Source organism: Aquarana catesbeiana, unplaced genomic scaffold (genome assembly GCF_042186555.1).
Source record: "Aquarana catesbeiana isolate 2022-GZ unplaced genomic scaffold, ASM4218655v1 unanchor228, whole genome shotgun sequence".
NCBI classification, from domain to species: domain Eukaryota; kingdom Metazoa; phylum Chordata; class Amphibia; order Anura; family Ranidae; genus Aquarana; species Aquarana catesbeiana.
In genome coordinates, this window is record NW_027362655.1 from 1187548 (window position 1) to 1208644 (window position 21097).

General features: G+C 45.7%; 1 protein-coding gene across 1 annotated transcript in view; it reads left to right on the forward strand.

The window, feature by feature from the left end:
* The first annotated feature begins 3080 nt into the window (after positions 1-3080).
* Positions 3081-21097, forward strand: part of LOC141121643 (uncharacterized) — a 29446-nt gene continuing 11429 nt past the window's right edge. The window contains exons 1-8 of the mRNA XM_073611311.1: positions 3081-3455; positions 5681-5804; positions 5921-6018; positions 6138-6279; positions 12943-13040; positions 13130-13357; positions 13438-13644; positions 13755-13896. Coding sequence (XP_073467412.1) covers positions 3192-3455; positions 5681-5804; positions 5921-6018; positions 6138-6279; positions 12943-13040; positions 13130-13357; positions 13438-13644; positions 13755-13896 — 1303 coding nt within the window. The 5' untranslated portion in view covers positions 3081-3191. The remainder of the gene's footprint in view (positions 3456-5680; positions 5805-5920; positions 6019-6137; positions 6280-12942; positions 13041-13129; positions 13358-13437; positions 13645-13754; positions 13897-21097) is intronic.

Sequence of the window (21097 nt, forward strand, 5' to 3'; positions counted from 1 at the left end):
ATAGGCTTTTTCATGAAGGGAGGCAAATCTTCCGGAGGTGAAGTGGTTAAACAAAAAAAAAAAAAATACAGTTACGCCCAAGTCCCCCCCAAATAAAATTTTTTTGAGGCCCCCCCACCCCCACATATACACGTATGAACGAAAACACAAGCATCAGGGGAGCCTACACTTGAAAACATTGATTGTGATACACATGTTACATATCGCCGCACACACAGGAATGAGAGCAATAATTCTATCACCAGACCTCCTCCGTAAAACTAAACTGATACTTATAGGGGGCTTTTGAAGCCTACTGAAGTTTGTTGCCATTTCACGGGCAAACATAAATTTAAGGTGTGACATGTTGGGTATCTATTTACTCGGCGCAACCTCGTCTTTTATACCAAAATTGGGTAATTCCTTGCATTTCTTTGCCCTAGAATTCACTTTATTTTGTGTTTTCTAGACCTTTGCGGTAATATCGTGTGACATTAAAAAATTGGAACTTTCACTATTTTATTCTCTAGGGTGTCTGCTCTTCGAAAATATATCATGTTTTGGGGGCTTTTATGTGATCTTCAGGCTAGGGTGCCCACGTGTCCCGGATTGCACGGGACATTCCCGCAATTAGCAGGTCTGTCCCGGGTCCCAGGCACCTTCATTCTGGGTATAATAAACAATAAAGTGCAGCGCTAGTATGATATGTGAAAAAACAATTGAATGCTACCAAGTGACATATAAAACAAATAATAACAAAAACATATTACAAATATAAATAAGAAACAAAACTAAAATCACAAGTGTATGTGAGAAAAATCAAAAAGTTCTTAATAAGTCCACAAATATATAAATAAAGAACACCCATCCAAGAGAGGTTGTGACGAAAGGTGCCTAGGTATGATCCACCAAAACGTGTATGAGTAGAGTCTGCTTACCAGACGGCGACGACTGCTATTATGGCAGTCTCGCCCAGCATAGGGATTATGGTCTCCCAAAACCCAAGGTACAATGCAGGATCAGTAGTTCTAATACTCCATCAAACCGGAAATACAAAAGAGAACACCTCCATAGTGCAACATTGTATGATATAAAATTTAATGGTATATAAAGAATCGCACTTACAATGTTGTAGAAAGTATGCAGCATATAAAAAATCAAACGGAGCGGCGGCGTCTCTGTGTGCCGCGATTCACTTCCTGTGTTCAAGCCCTTCTGAGAACGTGATGACGTCACCGTCGTAGGCTCCTCCCTACGCGTTTCGTCACGATAGGACGTCGTCTGGGGATTGGCCGAAAATCTGGGGAAAATACAGTGTCCCGGAATGAAATTGATAGAGCGAGCAAACCCCGCTATAGGGCTGGCACTCTGCCTCCAGCTTCATCCGTCTCCAGCCGAGGGGAGCTGAGACCGCCCCTCCGCCCGAGAACAGCCGAGGGGAGCTGAGACCACCCCCCAGCCCCCGCCCAAGCACAGCCGAGCCCGCCCAAGCTGAGGGGAGCTGAGACCGCCTGAGAGTAAGGGTGTCTGTACTGAGGGGTCTGTACTGAGGGGGGGTCTGTACTTATTGCGGGGGTCTATACGTATTGGGGGGAGTCCGTACTGATTGAGGGGGATCTATACTGAGGGAGGGAGGGGGGGTCTGTACTGAGGGGGGTCTGTACTAAGCGGGGGTCTATACATATTGGGGGGAGTCCGTACTGATTGAGGGGGATCTATACTTAGGGAGAGGGGGTTCTGTACTTATTGGGGGGGTCTGTACATATTTGGGGAAGTCTGTACTGAGGGAGGGGGATCTATACTGAGGGAGGGGGGGTCTGTACTTATTGGGGAGCGGGGTCTGTACTGAGGGAGGGGGATCTATATTGAGGGAGGGGGATCTATACTGAGGGAGGGGGGTCTATACTGAGGGAGGGGGGTCTATACTGAGGGAGGGGAGTCTGTACTGAGGGAGGGGAGTCTGTACTGAGGGAAGGGAGTCTGTACTGAGGGAGGGGGATCTGTACTGAGGGAGGGGGGTCTATACTGAGGGAGGGGGGTCTATACTGAGGGAGGGGGGGTCTGTACTGAGGGCGGGGGATCTATACTGAGGGAGGGGGGTCTGTACTGAGGGTGGGGGGTTTGTACTGAGGGAGGGGGGTTTGTACTGAGGGAGGGGGGTCTGTACTGAGGGAGGGGGGTCTATACTGAGGGAGGGGGGGTCTATACTGAGGGAGGGGGGTCTGTACTGAGGGAGGGGGGTCTGTACTGAGGGAGGGGGATCTATACTGAGGGAGGGGGTCTGTACTGAGGGAGGGGGGTCTGTACTGAGGGAGGGGGATCTATACTGAGGGAGGGGGGTCTATACTGAGGGAGGGGGGTTTGTACTGAGGGAGGGGGGTCTGTACTGAGGGAGGGGGATCTATACTGAGGAAGGGGGATCTATACTGAGGAAGGGGGATCTATACTGAGGGAGGGGGATCTATACTGAGGGAGGGGGGTCTGTACTGAGGGAGGGGGGTCTGTACTGAGGGAGGGGGGTCTGTACTGAGGGAGGGGGATCTATACTGAGGGAGGGGGTCTATACTGAGGGAGGGGAGTCTATCCTAATGAAGGGGGGTCTGTACTGAGGGGGGACTTTACTTGGCAGGGGGTGACACCATGTTTTACCGCACCGGTGGGGTGACACCAACCCTAGCGAAGCCACTGCCACCCACCTCCTCTATCTTCTCTGAGCCCACTCCAGCATGCTCTAAAACAGGTCCCCAGACATCACTGCCATGGTGGCAAGTGACACACTGCATCTGGTAGCAGGCGACGGTGGCATACTGCATCTGGTGGCAAGTGACAAGCTCAGGGTTCCCAAAGATTCTGCATTATGGTGAGTTGAACTATTTCATTATATATTACAATGTAGTAATATAAATAATATGATTTGATCATCCTGACACCATATCAAGCTTGGTGTTGGGATAATATAAGTGCTAAAACCAGCCATTCACCTGACAAATCACCCGCCCCTGAAATCCCACCAACTCCGAAACTACATTCAACACCCCCCCCCCCCCCCCCCCCCCCCCCCGGTCCTTGGCAAAATTGTTCCTGAATGGCAGTTAGGAAATGTGGTCACCCCACTTCAGGCTTACAAGGATTGTTCAAACATGTGTGCAGAAAATGCAAAAAAATGGCTCTAGCAGCGAAGTTAACTGAAAAAAAAAAAAAACTGTGGTCACATGACTCCTGTGCAGAGCGGAGCTCCAGTCTGCAGTCAGATACCAACAGGAAACATTGTTTCTAATGTTTATTCATTGTTACATTCAAATTCATTAAACAAAAACAAAAAAAGTGGAGTGGAGGCCACATGTTTCCCGTCAAATGTAGAGCTCCAACTCTATGGAAGACAGGAAGTGATGTCAGGTACAGACAGGAAATTCCGGGTAAGAGGTGAGTCGGGAGGAAGTAGAGAGGAGACATTGCTGGAAGTGGCAGCAGAGGAGGTAATAAGATCTTATTTTCTATTTACACCCAGTAACCCCCCGTCATGTCCGTCCTCTTCCTCCATAGTCACTGTGATGTCTTTTATCTCCAGCAGATGATGATACACACATATATAGTGTGGAAATGTAGAATAACCCCTTCAGGGAGGATCAGTTGATGATGAATAGAGATGGTCTCGGGCGTGCTTTAAACCCCACGTTCCCGATCTCCCACCAGGAAGCCGACGCTACACAGCGCTAATCACAGGCAGTGAGATTTCCTGGTCCGTAGTTGCACAGATCTGGAAATGTCTCACTGGTGGTGACCGCGTCTCCTCCAGGGGTTGGGTCCCTGACGTGATCACCACCTGAAGTTTCCCGATTCTCCACCGTGCCCGTTCAGTGACTCACTGTGGTCCACCCAGACAGCCAACCAGGTGGCACTGAACACCGATCACCTGCCCTCACCCGAATATATAGGTTCTCCCAGCAGGCCAAGGGATTCAAGAAAACCCCTGCCCATTGGCTGAGATACCCCATATACCCATAACCTGACCTTGCATTGCCCTTCTCGTATCTAGTACTACCAAGTACCCGACCACCTAGTGGTAGAAGAGAAAAGTGCCACAAGGCCAAACTTAGGGAAAAATCACTAGATCTCTATCATTCAACCAAGATGACTACTCTTGGCAAGTAAATTTGTGAGGAACATGGGGGAACATTCTGCACCCCGCACCCCATGTTCTACATCCTGCACCTCATCTTCTGCACCCTACACCACTGGTTCTGCACCCCATTGCCTGTGTTCTGCACCCTGCACCTCATCTTCTGCACCCTGCACCTCATCTTCTGCACCCTGTGCCACATGTCTTGCAACCTGTGTCCTGCACCCTTCACCCCATGTTCTGCACCCCACGATCTACATTCTGCACCCAATGTCCTGCATTCTGCAACCTTCTCCCGCACTCCATGTCTGGCATTTGGCACATTGCACCCTTCTTCCGGTATCCTTGCACCCCGTGTCCTGCACCTCACAAATTACCTGCCTTGCCCCGAGCGCTGACAACCCACGCTACATTAACAAAATCTGTCTCCTAACTTTTGTAGCTGTCTCCTAGATTCAAAGCTAATTTGTCAAGCCCCGCCTTAAGTGACTTCCTCCCCTCCCCCTCATCTCCTTCATTATGTAAGTCATGCTGAGATAATCTCCCATTGGCTGAGCAATATTCTCATTTGTCTCTCAGCTCCTTCTTGCTATTCCTCGTCCTGCCTGTTGTTTCCTTGGATTGATTTTCTGTGTAGTGACCCCGGCTTCATCTCTTGGATGCGCTCGTCTGTTGCTTGTCCTGACCTTTATCCTGATTCCTGGATCTCCTCCTCATCTCTCCTCCATATCCTCTTATACAGCTTTTCTCCACACCTGCAGTGATCCTGGGGGGTGGAAACTTGACACCAGCACTCAGCAAAATCCATCCCCACCATTAGGAGCTCTGGAGAAAATTGTCTGCTATTTACACTCCGTTCCTCCGCACGTCACCTGATCACATGAGAGCTTACTTTCACAGATTCCTGACAGATTTCTGTATGGTAAAGGTCAAAGTTCACTCCTCAGTTTAGGAGAGGAGGGACGCACCCAGGAACAATGATTTGGTTTGCACAGTAGCCTCATATAGAGGACCCTCAAATCTCCTCATACAAATGTCCCTCCATCCAGAGTCTATATGTCCTATGACATCACACTGACCTCACAGCTCCTCCTACCACTGTCCCTCCATCTGGCTTTTTTTTCTGATGCTCTTAGGATGTGGGCGGACCCTTGGCATCCTCATTAGCAAAGTGGGACTGTTGGTCCTGCATTGTATGTAATGACATCAGAATGCCTACAACAAGCTTTTAACCTGCATAGGGTGGGGGGTCCTGTGTGGGTAAATTATACCTCAGCCCAAAATAGGGCTTTAATAAAATGGAGACCTGAATGGTGAGGTGAGGAGGATTCTAGGAATGTCATTTAAATTTTACTATCTGTGTTCAGATCTAGAGTTTTCCTCCTATGAAGTCTGGAGATCATATGACCATCACATTGCCTCCACCTCCCTCCCTGATAGAATAGAGAAATACAAAGAAGATTCTAGAAGTCACCAGAGAGATCATGGAGGAGAGGTGAGCGGTGCTGGGAATTCTGGGACATTATCCAGTAACAGACAAGGGATGTGTCTGGATGGTGACTGTATCATTGTGTGTGTCAGGTTCCTATAAGGTGTCAGGATGTCACTGTCTATTTCTCCATGGAGGAGTGGGAGTATTTAGAAGGACACAAGGATCTCTACAAGGACGTCATGATGGAGAATCAGCCGCCCCTCACATCACCGGGTAAGAGGAGACTTTATTGTAAAGGAGAGAACAGTACGGAGGGTCCACCTAGATCCCCCATCATCTGATAAACACATAGAAACAATGTATTCAGTCAGTGTGTGTGTTTCCTACAGATGGATCCAGTAATGGGAACCCACCAGAGAGATGTCCCCGTCCTCTGTATTCCCGGGATTCCACACAGGAAGGTCACACCATCCCTCATAATTACAAGGTTGGTGGGACGGAGCATCTAGAACATGGACGTGTATTGACACTTTATTTTTAATGTGATGTCACAATATTGAAGCTTATGTCTTACAGTTGTTATTTTCTATCATTCTGTTGGTTTAGGTTGAAGATCTGATAGATATAAAAGTTGAGGTTAAAGCAGAAGAAGAAGAGAGGTATGTGAGGGATGATCAGCAGTCTATGGAGGAGGATGGAATAACGGGGACATTTATAGAGGAGGACACTCCTACAGAGATCATCACAGGTGGGTCATTAACACTAAATACATTCCTCCACCCATACTGCTCACTGATTGGTCCAGAGTAGGGCAAGGACTGGGTGATATCAGCCTGTAATCCCCTGGTCACTTTCCTGAGCTGTGTTCCCCATCCTGTATTCCTCTCGGATAATCTTCCTTCTCTGTGCTGCAGACACAATTTATGTATCTAGACTGGATTTATGGAGATTCTGGGGTTCCGCTGGAGATTTCTCACCATAGGCATTGCTCAACAGAGGCACCAAGTTTAGGAGACTTGAATCCTCTGCTCCAAGCCCGGGTCTAGTAAGATGTCTGACAGAACAATTCTCCCAGGGTTACTTGCTCTGTTGTCTGCTGGCTGTGCCGGGTGGAGGGATATGTCTGTATAGTCTCAGACCCAAGTCACTGAGTGCAGTCTCAGGAGATGGGAGGCAGCGGTGTGAGACCTCTACAACATGTCTCATGTCATTTAAGCTTCCACTGATTGCTGAATACCAATATTTTGAGTACTGACCCTTACACTGTATACATTTTATTGTACATTACATACTCCTGACCCCTGCACTATATACTCCTATGTTGTATGTAGCGCCACCTCCATTTGGGCAGCTGGAAGATGACTGTCCCCAAAGGTTGCCCTGACCTTGCAAGCCTCCCGACACCTTTGACACCCTGGGATCAGACATGTTTCACAGTGATAATTACACAGACACCAGACTAGCAAATTAAACAAGTATTTTACTTATTCTTGAAGCAGATAAGAACAAGAATAACTTAGGCAGATATCTTTTTCAGTAAATCCAATAATTTATCAGCACAATTCACTAATGAATAATAATAATAATAATATGATATAAACACGGTGATAAAAAACTACCTATTAACCACTTGCCGACCATCCGCCGTCATTATACTGCGGCAGGTCGGCACGATCCCGCGAACCGTCCTAGCTGTACACGGGTCCCTTTAAGCGGGATTGCAGGAACGCGCCCTGTGCACAGCCGGGGTGCCAATGCTCGTGGCCGGCGGTCGCGATGACTGCCGGCCATGAGCAATCGCGGGCACGAGAGGCAGAACAGGGATGTGTGTGTGTGTGTGTGTATATAAACGCACACATCCCAGTTCTGTGAGGAGAGCGAGGCCGTGAGTTCCTAAGAGCTGGTAACCTCGATCTCTCATCTCCTATAGTCAGTCCCATCCCCCACAGTTAGAACACACACATAGGGAACACATTAACCCCTTGATCGCCCCCTAGTGTTAACCCCTTCCCTGCCAGTGACATTTACACAGTAATCGGTGCATTTTTATAGCTCTGATCGCTGTATAAATGCCATTGGTCCCAAAAATGTGTCGTAAGTGTCCGATGTGTCCGCCATAATGTCGCAGTCCCGATAAAAATCGTATACAAAAATGTATATATGTATATGTAGCGCAGCACTGTGTTGGTATTGCATATCTTTCAGTGTTAAACTCTTATGCCGCGTACACACAGGCGACTTTTCGACCGGACTGGTCCGACAAACTTTCCAGCAGACTTTTGACGGACTTCCGACGGACTTTCTAACGCACGGACTTGCCCACACACGATCACACCAAAGTCAGACGGATTCGTACGTGATGACGTACATCGGACTAAAATAAGGAAGTTCATAGCCAGTAGCCAATAGCTGCCCTAGCGTCAGTTTTTGTCCGTCGGACTAGCATACAGACGAGCGGATTTCTGGGTCAGGTGGAGTTACGACGTAAAGATTTGAAGCATGTTCCAAATCTAAAGTCCGTCAGATTTGCAGCAGGAAAAGTCCGCTGAAGGTCCGGTGAAGCCCACACACGATTGGATTGTCCGCCGGATTTGGTCCGTCAGTGTGTACGCCCCATTACTCAATATGCAAAGGGTATGCAATGCAAATGTAGCACCCCCTAACATTGCTAGAGTAGGATGTTTTTGTGTTAGTGCAGGTAAATTTTCAGGCTTGGCTGGCAGCCAAGCCTGTGTGTTTTTCTGGGTCGGATGAGTGACTCAGGTAGACTGGATGACTCAGCAGCAGCTTCTCTGCCAACTCCACCCTGTTTGCTGGAAACTTGGAGAAGGTTCCAGAAACAGTTAGGAGGAGTCTAGGAGGAGCTATCTGGAGTATTCTGAGGGCCCTGACCAATCCCCAAAAGAAGGATTGGCAGGGGGCAGGCACCCTCAAATGGTCAGTGTCAGCCCAGCAGGAGTAGGGTGAGTTTGTGTGGAAGCTGGAGATGGAGTGTTAGGCTGTCGGTGGGCTTTGAGGAAGACCCCAGTCTGGGGGGGTGACCTTGGGCCCAGGCTCGGGGGCAGAAGAGACCCTCTTCACGACACACAGGTGTTCCAACCAGGTGGCACAGAAACAAGGAGAGGACAGCGGGAGAACACTGCAGGGCAAGTCTCCAGGGAGAAGGACAGCCAAGAGGGCTGGTGAGTGAGGAGGTCTGGGAGGCATGCCTGAGAGGACTCGAAGAAGCAGTCTGGGGTGGATGCAGAGTCAGTCAGGAGGATTGTGATGGTACGGGCAGGAGAAAGGGACGGCTGCAGCCAGGAGGGCTGGTAGGGCCTGAAGAGGTGGCACTGGGAGCAGTAGCCACAGATAGGACAGCTAACACCAAGAACCTCAATGTTTGCTACACTAAAGGGGCCTGCGGTCCCTCTCTGCAAAGGGCATTGACAAGGATCTGACTAAGACTGTGTTAGATCAACAACCTGTGCTAGCTGATCCTGAGAGTTGTAGTTCTACAAGCAAGTCTGTGCTGAAGGTAGAAGAGGAAAAGTGTGTATATACTGGATGTATATAGTTGTGTCCCTGAAGAGTTCCTATTGATCAACTGGGCATCACATAAGAACCATTACCCCATCCAATTTCAATTCCCCTAATAAAAAAAACAAAGCTGCAAGGACTGATTTCTTGTTCTCAGAATATGTGGAAAATTCATGTGCCTAGCCATGCAGGGTGGAAGATAACAATATTCACCAGTGGCCCCTACAGGGGTAGCGCTACGCAAAAAGAAAATCCCAGTAAGTAAAACAGTAGTAACCAGTCAGCGGGTCCTGAATGACCACAGATACTGTATGAAAGGGAAGAGAATGATCTTTTATGTCAGACTGCTCCCTTCAAATCCTGATGTCACGGCCCAACAAACTTTGTGGCACAATTTTATAAAACAAGTTACAAGAAATGCAATATTTAATCTCTGAGTAGAGTTCCCTTTAAAGTGTGCAGATATTGTGCACAGAGTCCTTTAAGTGGGGGGAGAAGAGTGGAGGAGTCCTTGTGATGTAGATGTTCGGTGTCTTCTGCTAGCTCAAGAAGGGACCAGAAGGATTGCTGTGCAATGATGACCAATAACAGAAAATAGCATGTGCAAAGTGTTTCCTTTTAGTGGTTTTAACCACTTCAGCCCCAAGCCTCGTTTTCAGATTTGTTGTTTACAAGTTAAAATCTGTTTTGCTTTGTTTTTTTGCTAGAAAATTATTTAGAACCCCCAACATTAGATATTTTTTTTCAGACACCCTAGAGAATAAAATGGTAATCATTGCAATACTCTGTCACACCGTATTTGCGCAGCGGTCTAATGCCACATACACACGGGCGGACTTTTCGACGGACTAGGTCTGGCGGACTTTTCAACTGACTTTCCGACAGACTTTCCGAATGATCGGACTTGCCTACACACAATCAACCAAAGTCCGATGGATTTGTACGTGATGACGTACGACCGGACTAAAATAAGGAAGTTGATAACCAGTAGACAATAGCTGCCCTAGTGTCGATTTTTGTCCGTCGGACTAGCATACAGACGAGTGTTTTTTTTCGACCGGACTCGAGTCCGTCGGAAAGATTTGAAACGTGTTTTATTTCTAGGTCCGTCGAACTTTTGAGAAAAAAAATCCGCTGGAGCCCACACACTATCGAATTATCCGCCAGACTCCGGTCCGCCGGACCAAGTATGCCGTAAAGTCCGGTAGTGTGTACGCGGCATAACATGCGTAACTTTTTGAGTTAAATAAGACAATGTAAAGTTAGCCCAATTTTTCTTTTATATTGTGAAAGATAATGTTACGCCAAGTAAATTGATACCCAACATGTCAGGCTTCAAAATTGCGCCCGCTCCTGGAATGGCGACAAACTTTGGCACTTAAAAATCTCCATAGGCGACGTTTAAACATTTTTACAGGTTACCAGTTTTGAGTTACAGAGGAGGTCTAGGGCTAGAATTATTGCTCTCGAGCGCGGCGATAACTCACATGTGTGGTTTGAACACCGTTTTCATGAGCGGGTGTGACTTACGTATGCGTTCGCTTCTGTGCGCAAGCTGGGAGGGGCGCTTAAATTTATTTTATTTTTTTATTATCTATGTAAACATTCCTTGTAAAAGAAAAAAAAAGCATGACAGGACCTCTTAAATGTGAGATCTGGGGTCAAAAAGACCTCAGATCTCATATTTACAACTAAAATGCAATCTAAAAAAAAATAAAAATTAAATGTCATTTAAAAAAAAAAAAATCCCCTTTAAGAGCATTGGGTGGAGGTGACGTTTGACGTCGCTTCCGCCCTCCGATGCTATAGAGCCGAGCGGGGGCCATCTTTCCCTCACTTAGCATCCAGGCAGTGAGGGGAACGAATGCGATCGTCTCTGGCAGCTCCGGTAAGCGGTGGAGATGACCAGAACATGGCGGGAGGGGAGCCCCCTCTCCTGCCACAGATAAAAGTGATTTTGGGGCAAATCCGCCTCAGAGTCCAATTATGTTTTAAAAGAAATGCACCCCGTTCCTGAAAATACCGGGGTTATGGCAGCTAGCTGCTGCCATAACCCCGGTATTTAGCGTCAAAGTACCGACGTACGGCTACGGCGATTTGGGTGAATTGGTTAATGTAAAGAGATGGGATGGGGTTGTCTGCATGCAGTGCCTTTGTAGGGGTGTACACCTGGTGGGTTTTTTCCCACTCATCAATCATGATGATACCAAGGCTCAATGGAATGGGATGACCCGGAACAGGCTCTTGCAGAATCTGCAACCAATAAAGGGTGCCTGGCCGTGCACCTAGTGCCAGTTGAATTCAGCTGGGTATGTACCGGTGATGATGAGAGTGGCCCCTGAACGTCACTCAGCTGACACGGAGCTGACAATTATGGATCTGCTCGCTCACTCTCCATGCCGTCCAGGTCGCGGCGCCTGCTTGCATCCCCCAGCAAGGCCGGATCCCTGCTCTCAGCTGTAGGCCGTGATCCCAGGAGAAAGACTCCTCCCCCAATCAAGCTATTTATGTCCTCACCCAGAATTCTTCTCTCTCTCCCAGCCAGCTGAAACTTGTAGTCTGCAGCAGTTTGGCTCCAATGCAAAACCTGGCTCCTCGAACCACATATTCCACGATCCCTTGCTCTCAGCTGTTGTCTCTGCTTGCTCAGCATTCAGGAGATGATGACACAGTTTCCAGGCTGAGCACTAGAGCGAAACAGGATCATTGCAGCTGGTGTTACAGAATGTCGCACGATGACACCTGGCTACATGTGCTTTACACACTCCTGACCCCTGCGCTATATACATTTGTTGTACATTATATCATTCTTATACTATATAGTCCTATCTTCAAATCATTCTTTGCAGCTATTACCTTTTGTACCACCACCCCCTCCCTTTAGAATGTAAGCTCTACGAGCCGGGCCCTCCTGTACCTTTTGTATTGAACTGTACTGTAATTGTGTTGTCCCCCTTATACATTGTAAAGCATTGCGTAAACTGTTGGCGCTATATAAACCTCGTATAATAATAATAATAATCTTCTGTATCCTATATGTGACAGACCTAGCCAGGACAGAGGCTTTTGGAGGGGACTGAAAGCAAGCCTCTTGCCGACCGATTATGGGCCCTGGCATTTGGGGGAACGGTGCTGTTTGTGAGCTGTATGCCTGGGGACCCTTGAGGTGGTTTTACTTTGGATTCGGGTCCTTGTCCCCCAGGACACACAGACTCTGGGGACCCTGTGTATGCCATATGGGAAATGGTGACTTGGAGGGTATGTCTTAGATTGCTTAAAATGGGACAGTCTACTCCTACTATAGTTTGTTGATGACTAGGCTGAGGAGGGGGGGGGGAGATCACTGTTTGTATTGTTAATTGTAATTAGCTCCTGCTATTGTGAGAATACTACTGTGTGAAGCTCGCTGACCACAAGCCTGTTCTAAAAGGTCATGTCTCTTAGTCACCAAGGCTGGATAAAGGATTAGATAATTAGCTCATGTTAACTAGGTTAGGTTTTAGTCATCCTGCTGTATATATTTGTGGGAGATCTCAAATAAAAGGTTAGTCCTGATGTACTCAAAGACTGGTGTTGTCTAGTTCTTGGGGGTTCCTATAGCCAGATCCATTGGACTCGTGTTTCAGAACTTAGGAAGCGGTATATGACGGAAGCACTCAAGCGGAGTGTGGGATGTTCCGTGACACTATATAATAAGTTGTACAATTCATGGCCTTTTGCAAATATTTTCTACCAGCTGGATATTTTATATCTGATGATTATGATAGATTATGATTGGAATGTCGGCTTTTACATATTGATGATAATGTGATAAAATCCTCAAACTTTTAAATCTTAAACAGAAAGGAATAATGAGGTCGATGTATTCAGTCAGTGTGTGTGTTTCCTACAGATGGATCCAGTACTGGGAACCCACCAGAGAGATGTCCCCGTCCTCTGTATTCCCGGGATTCCACACAGGAAGGTCACACCATCCCTCACCATCATCAGGTAGATGAGGAACAATCACTGATAGTATCATTAGGATCTGTACATTATTTGCATTGTTACAATTGATGTCATTTTTATTATATATTCAGAGTGGAAATCTGAGAGATTCTAAAATTGAAGTTAAAGAAGAGATAAAAGAGGAGGATGATAAGGATAGGGTGATGGAGGAGTCAGAGTTTCTAAAAGAACACAAAGATCTGTACCAGGACACCATGGTGGAGTCATCCAGCTACAGAAACCCACCAGAGAGATGTCCTTATCCTCTGTATTCCCGGGATTCCACACAGGAAGGTCACACCTTCCCTCACCATCATCAGGTAGATGAGGAACAATTATTGGTAGTTCTGATTTATACACAGCATGTTTTTTTACAATGAATGTTTTATTATATATTCAGAGTGGAAACTTCAGGGATGATAATATTGATGTTAAAGAAGAGTATAAAGAGGAGGATGAGGAGTATGGAATGATGGAGGAGTTTTCAGAAGGACACAAGGATATGATGGAGCCACCTAATACCAGGAACCCACCAGAGAGATGTCCCCGTCCTCTGTATTCCCGGGATTCCGCACAGGAAGATCACACCATCCCTCACTGTTACAAGGTTGGTGGGACGGAGCTTATAAAACACAGACTCATGGAGACAATGTGTGATGTCACATTAATAAAGCTTATATTTTACAGATGATATTCTCTCTCATTTTCTTGATTTAGAGTGGAGATCCAAACGATATAGAATTTGAGGTTAAAGCAGAAGAAGAAGAGACATCTGTGAGGGATGATCAGCAGTCTATGGAGGAGGATGGAATAACGGGGACATGTATAGAGGAGGACACTCCTACAGAGATCAGCACAGGTGGGTCATTAACACTAAATACATTCCTCCACCCATACTGCTCACTGATTGGTCCAGAGTAGGGCAAGGACTGGGTGATATCAGCCTGTAATACCCTGGTCACTTTCCTGAGCTGTGTTCCCCATCCTGTATTCCTGTATTTCTCTCAGATAATCTTCCTTCTCTGTGCTGCAGACACAATTTATGTATCTAGACTGGATTTATGGAGATTTTTTGGTTCAGCTGGCAGCAAAATGTTGATTTTCAACATAGACGTTACTAGACCTAGCCACTTGGGCCATGTGCTTTGGGTATTTTGCCCCCCATATCCGAGTCTAGCAAGAACTCTCACAGGACAAGTCTCCCAGGGTTACTTGCTCTGTTATTTGCTGGCTGTGCCGGGTGGAGGGATATGTCTGTATAGTCTCAGAGCCAAGTCACTGAGTGCAGTCTCAGGAGATGTGAGACAGTGGTGTGGGACCTCTGCAACTTGTCTCAAATTAACTTTTAGAGTGGTTTTAAACGCTTCCGTATACCCAGTGAAGTGACTAACCACAGATGATACACAGAGATGAAACAAATCCTCCTACATAAGTTGTACCTTTTTTTTTTTTTTTTTATCTGCATTCCTCTCTTCTCTAAATCTGTTCAAAGTCCAGAATTTAGACAGCTTGTCTGAGTAGTCAGAAGAAAGGGGGCAGGGAGCAGAAGTTACACCTTGTCCTAAATAGAGGCTACTATGTCATTTTAGTTTTTGGCTGGGCTGTACTTCGCTCAGACTGATTGTTCAGTTTTTCACCTGGTTTTTCCCTAAACTTAAAGCGGATGTAAACCAGATTCATGAAATTTGAACTGGGCACATATATCTGCAGTGTTTTCTTATCTCTCTTCAAAGCACTATGTCCTATAGCTGTCCCCTGCTCCGTTCTACTATTATCAACCTGATAACTCCTGACAAGTTCTCCATCGCGTGATATAAGCAGCCGGAGTTTTGTGTTGGGGAGGATGCTTTAAATAGATTAGCACTGAGCAGAACGATTCAACAAACATCTGAAATTCTCTACCTATGAGGAGAGAGGGGGTGTGTGCCTTTCCTCCAATCAGCTGTCTTGGCTGTACGCCCAGGCTTCGCTGCAGTATTATCCAGGAAGAGAAAATCTCCTAACACGATGTGCACTTTCTAAACAGTATAAAAAGATGAAGACAGCAGATATACATGTAATACTTATGAGGAGGGATTTGTTTAATCTCTGTGTATCATCTGATGCCGCGTACACACGAGCGGACTTTACGGCATACTTGGTCCGGCGTACCGGATTTCGTCGGACGATTCGATCATGTGTGGGCTCCAGCGGACTTTGTTTTCTCAAAAGTTTGACAGACTTAGATTTGAAACATGTTTCAAATCTACCTGACGGACTCGAGTCCGGTCGAAAAGTCCGTTCGTCTGTATGCTAGTCCGAAGGACAAAAACCGACGCTAGGGCAGCTATTGGCTACTGGCTATCAACTTCCTTGTTTTAGTCCGGTCGTAGGTCATCACGTACGAATCCGTCGGACTTTGGTTGATCATGTGTAGGCAAGTCCGATCATTCGGAAAGTCCGTTGTAAAGTCCGTCAAAGTCCACCGTGCAAAGTATGCCGTAAAGTCCGGTTGTGTGTACGCGGCATGAGGCTGTTCACTTCACTGGGTATATGTGAGAGTTTACATGCACTTTAGGTTGGGTTGTGATTTCTCACTGTGGCCTGTAGGTTTCACTGCTACTGTTCTGACTCAACTACAAGGCCATGAGCTTTGTCTCCAGCTTCATATAGGGCTTATTCAACCTGGTGATGTATATGTCCCTTGCATCAATTCAGACAATTTAACTTGATGAATAAACTCACATGTTGAGGAGACAGACGATGAATCCTTTTGATTGTTCCGTTTTATGAAGGTTACTCATAGGTAGAAAAACGTTGATGTTGTAGGCCACATGGAAAAATGTACAGTGCCTTGAAAAAGTATTCATACCCCTTGAAATTTCCAACATTTTGTCATGTTGCAACCAAAAACTTAAATGTATTTAATTGGGATTTTATTTTATAGACCAATACAAAGTGGCACATAATTGTGAAGTGGAAAGAAAATGATAAATGGTTTTCCAAGTTATTTTTATAAATAAATATGTTAAAAGTGTGAGGGACATTTGTATTCCCCACCCTCTAAGTCAATACTTTGTAGAACCACCTTTCGCTGCAATTACAGCTGCAAGTCTTTTTGGGGATGTCTATCAGCTTTGTACATCTGAAGAGGGACATTTTTGCCCATTGTTCTTCGCAAAATAGCTCAAGCTCTGTCAGATTGGATGCAAAGCGTCTGTGAACAGCAATTTTCAAGTCTTTCCACAGATTCTCAATTGGATTTATTTCTGGAATGTGACTGGGCCATTCTAACACATGAATATGCTTTGATCTAAACCATTCCATTGTAGCTCTGGGAGCATGTTTAAGGTTGTTGTCCTGTGGGAAAGTGAACCTCTGCCCCGGTCTCAAGTCTTTTGCAGTATATAACAGGTTTTCTTCTAAGATTGCCCTGTATTTGGCTCCATCCATCTTCCCATCTTGCTGAAGAAAAGCAACCCCACAGCATGTTGCTGCCACCACCATGTTTCACGGTGGGGATGGTTTGTTCAGGTTGATGTGCAGTGTTAGTTTTCTGCCACACATAGCATCTTATTTTTAGGTTAAAAAGTTCAATTTTGGTCTCATCTGACCAGGGCACCTTCTTCCACATGTTTGCTGTGTTTCCCCCACATGGCCTCTCGCAAACTGCAAACGGGGCTTCTTATTGCTTTCTTTCAACAATGGCTTTCTTCTTGCCACTCTTCCATAAAGGCCATACTTGTGGAGAGCACAACTAATAGTTGTCCTGTGGACAGATTCTCCCACCTGAGCTGTGGATCTCTGCAGCTCCTCCAGAGTTACCATGGACCTCTTGGCTGCTTCTCTGATTAATGCTCTCCTTGCCCGGCCGGTCAGTTTAGGTGGACGGCCATGTCTTGGTAGGTTTGCAGTTGTGCCATACTCTTTCCATTTTTGGATGATGGATTGAACAGAGCTCCATGAGGATATTTGTTTATAACCTAATCCCGCTTTATACTTCTCCACAGCTTTATCCCTGACCTGTCTGGTGTGTTCCATTACTTGCATGATGCTGTTTGTTCACTAAGGTTATCTAACAAACCACTGAGAGCTTCGCAGGACAGCTGTATTCATACTGAGATTAAATTACACACAGGTGGATTCTATTTACTATTTAGGTGACTTCTGAGGGCAATTGATTCCACTAGATTTTAGTTAGAGGTATTAGAGTAAAGGGGGGCTGAATACAAATGCATGCCACTCTTTTCAGATATTTATTTGCAAAAAAAATTGAAAACCATTTATCTTTTTTTCCTTCCACTTCATAATAATGTACCACTTTGTGTTGGTCTATCACATAAAATCCCAATAAAAAAACATTTACGTTTTTGGTTGTAACATGACAAAATGTGGAAAATTTCAAGGGGTATGAATACTTTTTCAAGGCACTGTATACACCACAACAGGAAACAGTAGAATGATTCCAATGAGAAGGAAGGGGATATAAAGAAGTACGGTGAGAGAGAGAGCTCAGCTTAGACAGAAGAACACAGCTTAAAGACACAGAGCAATGATAAACCAAATAGTGTAACACAACACTCCCCATCTGAAATCTTTAGATTTCATAACCTTAAACTACTGTGATATATATATATATATATATATATATATATATATATATCCTTACTGTTAGACTGGAATAGTGTCAAAGTGGACTCCCTGTTCTCCACGGATATCCATTAACATAGACGAAGGGACACCTTCTCCAATGCAAATAAGTTTTACTGAATCTTCAAACGATCAAAATTGTCATGTACATCAATTGCAGCAGCTGCTGCAATTGATGTACATGACAATTTTGATCGTTTGAAGATTCAGTAAAACTTATTTGCATTGGAGAAGGTATCCCTTCATCTATGTTTTTATATATATATATATATATAATATATATATTATATACCGTATGTCAGATTACTACGTGTTCTGCAATCCTGTTGAACTTGTGTTTATATTTGCTTGTTGCAGGTTTCTCATTACAGGTTCCAGGGCATTCATCAATATTGGACTTATTGAAAAAAATATATATATATATATTATAATATATTATAATATATAAATAATATATATATATATATATATATATATATATAATTTTTATTTATTTTTTTTTTTTTTCAATAAGTCCAATATTGATGAATGCCCTGGAACCTGTAATGAGAAACCTGCAACAAGCAAATATAAACACAAGTTCAACAGGATTGCAGAACACGTAGTAATCTGAAATACGATGTCTTCTAGGAATGCCAAAGTTCCAAGTAGAACCTTTAGTTGGGTAGCAGAAATATGAATGCAATCTATACACTGGGGGGAGAACCTCTGGGGGAATCTAGGATGGAAAAGGACCTGGGGGTCCTAGTAGATGATAGGCTCAGCAATGGCATGCAATGCCAAGCTGCTGCTAACAAAGCAAACAGAATATTGGCATGCATTAAAAAGGGGATTAATTCCAGAGATAAAACGATAATTCTTCCGCTCTACAAGACTCTGGTCCGGCCGCACCTAGAGTATGCTGTCCAGTTCTGGGCACCAGTCCTCAGGAATAAGGATGAGCTCCGGCGCGTTCGCATGCTGCACGTGCCGAGCCCGCCAGGAACTCGGCACTGCACAGCGCGAATCACAAGCAATGAGACGTTTCCCGATGTGCGGCTGCAGCTCTCCCTTGAGTTTTGGGGTTCCGTTGTTCTCGATGAGCGGCCTCTCATACTTCCTCCCCCTGTTCACGCTTCACCCCTTGTAATAAGTGAGTATACAAGAGAAATCAGAGTCGCTGCCTCCTGGATTCTCAAAACACTTCACTATTCAGAACTCTCCTTCTTGCCCCGTACCGTGGGCCTATGGGACTTTATACTCGCTAGAAAAGTCTATATGTAGTACCAGGCCTTCTTCCTCGTCCCTGCCCAATCAGCTATTTGCTCTGCAGGTGTATGCCTCTTGCAACCAACTTTTTACTAACCGCCTACACCTGTAGTTCCCCGTATTACATGACCATACGCCGGGAGGGGAGAGGGGGGCCCACAACGCATTCCAAATAGATAGTCAGAGAGGGTGAGGCAGATAGGATAAGTAAATAAAAAAATCACATGGAGTACTGCAGAGCATGAGCGAAGCATTCCCAGTCTCTTCAGGTTTTTGATCGCTGTTTACACAGGTTTAATTGGCAGATTCAACTCCAATCCACACATTGAAGTTTCTATTTCAGTTTAGTGGCTACGATACTTGTCTGGCACACCGGTGACCTCACACTCACAGCTTATGATCGGGGGAGGGGATCAGGGGGGACCTCAGCTCTCTTTCATTCAACCCCATCCGGGGTAAGGCATATATGAATATACATGTGATAGTCCTGAAATCTTGTATCCACCTTGCCTCACAATCTCCCAGTAAGCAATCCGGATTCAGATGCCAGCAGTTCTTATCTATAGATATTTAGAAATATTAATAAAACTGGAGAGCTTCCCATACCTTGCTTCTCTGCTTCTCTGAACTCCGCCGACCTTCAGTACTTGGCTGTAGTTACTTCATTTTTGGCTGCTGCATGACCTAAGGCAGGGGCTCCGAGTTCTCAGCACGAGCAGCGCGCTCCGACCTGTGAGCCCTCGTACCAGGACTCGATAGGACCAGCCGTCCTCAGTTGTCTCCGGCTTCAAGGAGGCGGGTCGCCGCTGGCCTGTCTCTGCTCTCGCCAGTCAGCGAACCGGAGGAGTCTCTCCCAGCACTGCTACCACAGCATCAGCAGGAGGGAAGGGGTCAGATGATCCAGTGGCCATGCACCCGCTCCCGTCCAGGCGTCCTGCGGGCTCTCACCCCGCTCGGCATCACCAAGACGCGCGGGCGCCCTGTCTCCAATCCTCCCCCAGAGCCGGCATCAGGCTCCTCCCCCTTGCGGACGTCACCCGTCACCATAGGCCTTTATTCTGACAAACTTCCTTGTCCTTTAGAAGAATGAGATTTTCAACATCAGTGAAGGGTGGATCTATACTTAGGTGATCAGCTGGGAGACTTGCCATTTGTTGCTGTTGATGTTTTCCTCTTACCTTGTGATACTTGATGCACCTGAAGAGCAGGGAGGAGACCCACCTTTTCATACCACAAATCCACAAGCCAGCTGACCCGATGGCACCTTCTGTGAACTGACAGCCTTGGTGTTGCACCCGTTCATGATGGTGATGAACCAGAAGAGTAATGACATAATGTTGACCTTGTAGGATTGTAGGATTATAGGATTCTGTTCTTTGCTGCATAGGTCAGATTTCCTGATATGGCCACCAACTCTCAGCAGCTGATCAACTATAGGGTTTAGATTGAAGAGTGAACTGTTTTTAGACAATTTGTTTCCATTTCTGATTCTCCCAGATTCCTCCTGATATACCTCTTGTTGCACACAATGGAAAATGACCTCTTCTGTGCGTACAATATCTGCTGCTAGCACGGCTGCACAGAGTTCAAGTCTTGGTATGGTATGTGCAGGTTTGGGAGTGAGTTTTGCCTTGCCTAAGACAAAACTACAGTGTGATTCTCCATTAATTTTAGAGGTCTTTAAATAGGCTACTGCAGCAAGAGCTTCAACTGATGCATCAGAGAAAATATGAATCTCTCTCCGGCCAGCAGTTGAAATCGAAGCTGGAACATACGTGAGATTTGACGTTTTTCTAGTGACCTCAAAGAATATCTCCACCTTTCCCACTTGTGTTGTTTCTCAATAGGTAAAGGAGTATCCCAGTTTATGTTCTCAGTAGATAACTTTCTTAGCAGAATCTTACCTTGAATGGGAACTGGAGCAATAAAACCCAGTGGATCATAGATGCTGTTCACCACCGACAGGACTCCTCTCTTAGTGAAGGGTTTGTCACAAGTTGACACTTGGAAGGTGAATTGTTTGATGTTCCCCAACAAACCCAGACTTCGCTGGACTGGAGGCACATCTGTACCTAAATCAAGGTTTTTTTTTTAGACCAGTGGCATAGTTGTCAAAGTGAAGGGCATTCATAAGTTCCTGGCTGTTGGATATAATATTATGAAGTCTAAGGTTTGCTACAGAC